This window comes from Eurypyga helias, unplaced genomic scaffold, assembly GCF_000690775.1.
Source record: "Eurypyga helias isolate BGI_N326 unplaced genomic scaffold, ASM69077v1 scaffold47986, whole genome shotgun sequence".
Taxonomy (NCBI): domain Eukaryota; kingdom Metazoa; phylum Chordata; class Aves; order Eurypygiformes; family Eurypygidae; genus Eurypyga; species Eurypyga helias.
This window is the reverse complement of record NW_010256854.1, coordinates 445-5525: the sequence shown is the minus strand read 5'-3', so window position 1 is coordinate 5525 and position 5081 is coordinate 445. Positions and strand designations below refer to the sequence as shown.

At 51.8% G+C, this 5081-nt stretch overlaps 2 protein-coding genes across 2 annotated transcripts; both read left to right on the top strand.

Annotated features, from left to right (window-relative positions):
• Window positions 1-95: 95 nt before the first annotated feature.
• LOC104511255 (CST complex subunit TEN1-like) lies at window positions 96-244 on the top strand (the record flags this gene model as incomplete). The annotated part of the gene is made up of 1 exon (XM_010153792.1): window positions 96-244. A coding segment is annotated over one exon (149 nt), but the record flags the coding sequence as incomplete, so codon positions are not given.
• A 2688-nt stretch (window positions 245-2932) lies between these two features.
• On the top strand, window positions 2933-4675 carry LOC104511254 (cyclin-dependent kinase 3-like; the record flags this gene model as incomplete). Its single annotated transcript, XM_010153791.1, has 3 exons — window positions 2933-3054; window positions 4071-4148; window positions 4558-4675. Coding segments are annotated over exons 1-3 (318 nt in total), but the record flags the coding sequence as incomplete, so codon positions are not given.
• Between the last annotated feature and the right edge of the window lie 406 nt (window positions 4676-5081).

The following is a 5081-nucleotide window of genomic DNA, read 5'->3' as shown; positions in this document are numbered from 1 at the left end:
CATCATCCATGTCACTGACAAAGAGATGCTCTGTTTGCCTCCAAGCTGCTCTCTCTTTTTTTCTTCCTATGAAAACTTCCTGTTTATATTCCCAGGTGAGGGTCCGGTGGTAAAGGCACGAATATTGACCTGCGTTGAGGGGATGAATGTGCCCTTGCTGGAACAAGCCATACAGGAGCAGAGGAAATACTTCAACGAGAGGCAGGAGCGGATGGGAAACAGCACGTCCCAAGAGCAGCTCTGAGACCCGCCATACGCTGCTCCTTGCGCTGCCATTTGCAATAAATAGGTTAAGAGTAAATTCAGAACGTGGGTTTGCAAGATACTGCTTTTTGCCGTGGCAAAGAGAAGTCAGTCAGCAGGGAAACGCTTGAAGAGCGTGAGTCAGTATGTGACTGTGGGTTGTCCATTCATGGCAGGTGTCATCACTGAAAATAGCTCTGGGAAGCAGGTTGGTTTGTTTAGAAGGGTGGTTAAGGAACGGGAGCACTTGAGTTGTACTGGTCCTTTTGTGATGCAAGGCTCAGAGATGTCATAAAAAGAAGTCTCTCAATCTCACAGCTCACACCCACACGCACTGCCAAAGCGCGGCAGGTTACCAGGCTGGTGGCAGATCGGAGGTAAAGGGCATCAGCGCAGAGTTCATCAGCCCTGTGTGGCTGCGGGTCTGTGAGTGCAGGCGTTTGGTTACTGTGACTCAGCTGCCCACGCTGGGAGCGTTCCTGGCAAAACACTCGCATACCTGGGCTGACCAACGAGCAAGAACAAAGAGTTGCTATTTTCAGTAGCACCTGCCTCTTCGGGTTTTCAGGAGCTGGTGTCCAAGGTGCGGGATCGATTTTATTTCTAAAACAAATATTCGCAGTGCCCTGAGAACCACCACTTGACATGCTTCCTTGACACAGCTAAGTTTAGGAGACCTTAAATAACTGATTTTTTTTAAGCATCTAAAGGTTTTGATTGATATTTTCCTAAATAAAGATGAAAAGGGAAGGCACCCTGTCTTTTATTGATTAAAAACCGCTTTCTTGCTTTCTTGCATTGGGCCCTGCAGGAGCCCCATGGATGATGTAAGAAAATCTAGCGATACACAATTTTCTTCCTCCTAAGTACTGGGTGTGTAAGGAAGTGCTTGGCTTTGAAAAAGTTGCAAGAAGAGGAGATGGAGTTATATCAGAGCCACTTCGGTTTAAAAACATGGTGCCAGGCCCACCTAGGAGAATTAAACCATCCACAAAAAGACAGAAAATCACTAATGTGAGGTGAGAATAAAATGTTAGTGCAAGAGACAGAAGACTGCTGTGCTATAGGAATCCTGGACCTGGAGTGTGCTGGGACTGTGGTTTGCAGGGCAGTTCAGCCACCTGCAGCCTTTTCTGCTTTTTGCTCAAATTCAGTGAAATGTTCAGAAAATAAGGAACCAAAGCTGTACAGTGCACAGCAACAGATCAAAATGCAGCAGGTATTGGCAAAGTCCCCTGTTGCCAGAAGGCTTGATTCAAGGGCCCGAGATGGCTCAGTAATTACAGTGCTTGCTATAACCTTTAATCATAGTTTAGCCTTATGTTTTTCTTCATGCAGTTACACAGATCCAAAAGTCCTGCCTCAGCACACTCTGTTCAGCTGAAGTCCAAAAACATGATCTCAAGAGGCAATATTTTAACCTGGTTTTGTAAGAGAAAATGAGTCTGTTGTGATGTGTTTATGTTTACACCCCATCTCCTGCCAATTCTACCTTCCTCCCTGTGCTTAGATTTTATCCAAATAGCCACATTTACCAGAGAGTTGGGAATATCCAAGATGCTGGGATTGGCAATATCCAAAATGCCAGGTTCCTATAAGCGTTATGAAAAAAAACCCCTACAAACTGAACCAGCCAAGAAGAAGAGAGCAAATTTAGCAGTGAGCCCGGATGGAGACAGGAATGCAAAGTCAACCTTCACAAGCCACCGGAGAATCCACACAGGAATGGCTATGTGGATCCCTCTTAAGCTGCAGAGCAACCACGCTTTGGTTCTATCAAATTGGCAAAATCAGGCTCAATTTTAAAAAGATTTTGAGCTGGCAGCAATGGGCTAAATCAGTCCTTTTCAGGTCACCTGAAAGTTGAGGTCTGCACTGTGGTCCCACACAGCCAGTGGGCTGCTGTGTCCTGCTGTGCCCACCCAGAGACGGGGAGCCCACAAGCCCTCCAGAAGACAGTCCCCGTGGCTGTACCTTTCCTGGTGCCATGGTGCATATTATTTTTTTAATCTTGTCTTCTATCAGCTGTCAAGTCAATGATTAAACCTGTCCCCACCCCCCCGAAAGGACAACTTCCAAAAGGGTGACCAAGTGGCACAGCCCACGGGGGGAGGTTCAAGGGACAGTTGCACAAGACAAAAAACCAAACCAACAAAACCCAAACAAACAAACAGACATTTCTGCTGTGTGTTTGACTTGTGTGTGTCCCAGGGAACCCTAATTGTGCACCGCAGCCCTGTGAGGCTGTAGAAGCGGAGCTGCGGAACATCCCTTGGCCCTGTGCAGTCCCTGCTGCCCTTCCCATAGGCCCAAAGCACCTTTTTACAACCATTTTGCTTTATTTTTGCTTTAGCCAACACACTCCACAACCTTGGTTGCAAGCAACTGTGCCCTGGGCGTTTGGTGCAGGGTGTTTGGCTCTTTGGGACCGCCTGAAGACCCCCAGACACACCCAGACACCTGCCTGTGTGCCCCGACGGCCCTGCCCCCGCCTGTGGCTGCCCCTGTGCGAGACACGTCCCTGTGCTGGGGGAGCAGCAAGGGGAGACCCCGACCCTGAAAGCAGTTCAGGGGACACGGGGAGAGCGAACACCTTCTGCACGTGTGGGGTTTTTTTTCCTTTCTTCTACTTTTCCTCAGAAAGCAGTGCCAGCCATCCCCGCTGCCGTCACGAGGCTGAGGCAGCGCCATGGATGCTGAGGTGTTTCAGAAGGTGGAGAAGATCGGGGAGGGCGCCTATGGCGTGGTGTACAAGGCTCGCAACAAGCGCACGAAGCAGCTGGTGGCCCTCAAGAAGATCCGCTTGGACTTGTGAGTGGGGCAAATCCCCGGCCCCGGGGGCTGCCATGGCTCAGCCCGGCCTAGTGCCTGCCCGGCCCAGTGCTCACCATGGTGCCAGGCCGGCTGCCTCCTCAGGGTGACAGCAAGAGGGTGCCAAGGCGAGAGGGGGATGAGGGAGGCGAGGGGAGAGGGGTAAGGAAGGCAAATGGCTCCTGTGGGGCTGGCAGTGCTGTCTGTGGGCAGATGGCTGCCAGCTGAGCCCCGCAGTACCTCAGCCGCACCATGGGAGTGAGCAGGCAGGCCCTGAGCCCAGCCCAGTGTCCAAAAATGTACCAGGGGCTTAAAAAAGCCTGGTCTGAGGGAAAACAAAGTCTCTGGAAGTTCATGCAAGTAGGTAGGGCCTGACCCAGCGCTACCTGGCCCTGGCACCAAGGCCCAGGGCGGGGGGAAGTAGCCACCATTTTGGGAGGTTGGCATTTTGGCAGGGGTGTGGTGCTGGGGCCTGGTGAGGCTCAGTCTCACAGCAGGGGCAACTTGAACCCTTCCAGGGTGGGGACTGCACAGATAAGAGCTTATTACTGTTCCCCTGCGTTCACCCTGAGTTGTCTCCATGATTAGGGGTGTCAGTGTGGACCAGGGGCCATGGTGGTGGGGCTGCACCCCATGGCAGCCCCTCAGGATGGTGGAGGTGGCTGCCTGAGGGGGCAAAGAGCTTTCATTGCTCCCCATGTCTGAAAAGTGAGGCTTGGATATTTAAACCTCTGCATCTCCACATGTGCCCTCAGATGCTCCCAAAAAAGCTACACCCCACAGTTTGCACTGTCTAGGCTCACTCCCTCCCACTCCTTTCCAAGGCCTCCATTTCCCTTCTCTTGTCCCAGCCCACTCCACAGGCCACTCCATCCCAAACCCGGGGTGTCCAGGGCAAGAGACCCTCCCCTGGGCAGGCAATGGGGTACAATGGAAGGGAGAAGGGACACAGGACCCTGATGGGCTGTGGGATCCTACTGGGGGACGGGGTGTCTTACAGCCTGTCTCTGCCGCAGGGAGACAGAGGGTGTCCCCAGCACTGCGATCCGAGAAATCTCGCTGCTGAAGGAGCTGAAGCACCCCAACATAGTCAGGTAAGATCTGGATGAATCCTCTCCACCAGTGTATTGATGGGCTCCTGCTCACCCCCACAGGGAGCTCTGGGTACAGGCAGCAAGAGGGGTCTTCCAGTCCTTCCCTGACTGCACAGAAAGGAGCAAATTAAATAGGAAAATGCAAGAATCACTTGCACTTCCCCGGTCTGAAGCAAGAGCTCACAGCACTGCCACTTTACTACAGTAACACAGGCTGGTTAGAGCTGCTGCTGCCCCATACTAGATGCCACTTTCCTGTTTGTCTCTGCTCCAGAGGACTCACAGAGGGAGGAGGGATGTTTGGGTGAAGGTTTCTCCAGAGAGACATTCCCACACTCTCTGTAAGAGACTAACACTCCTGCGTAGCATGGATTCCCACACAAAGGGAGTGCTTGCACTTCTTTTGCAGGCTCCTGGATGTTATACACAGCCAGAAGAACCTCTATCTGGTGTTTGAGTATCTGAATCAGGACCTGAAGAAATACATGGAATCCCGAACTGGAGAGCTTCCTTCAAGTTTGGTCAAGGTACAGTGTGGAAGGAGGGCTAACAGGCAGGGCAGAGAGTGTGTGTCCCTGCTGCCTTCTGCTGGGCAGAGCCAGCACTGAGCTGCTCTTACCCAGACTGCATCTGGAAAAGATTCAGCCTTAGCTGGATGCATTCAACTGCTCAGATCTCAAATATTTCAGCTGGGAAAACCTCCTGGCGCTATTGCTCAGCACATTTCTTTCCCAACTGTTTCCAGGCTCTTCAACCCATTTTGATGCAGAACAAACTGCTGCTAAGAGATCAAGTGAGGGACCTACTGCTAATCGCCTTTGTACAGAGTAATGGATGGGTGGAAGGGACTGCCACTGCTTGGACTGGAGCCCTCTGTCCCCACGAAGGGTGGGAGCAGTTTGTGAGCATCTCTGAGTAGTGGTCCGCAAGCGT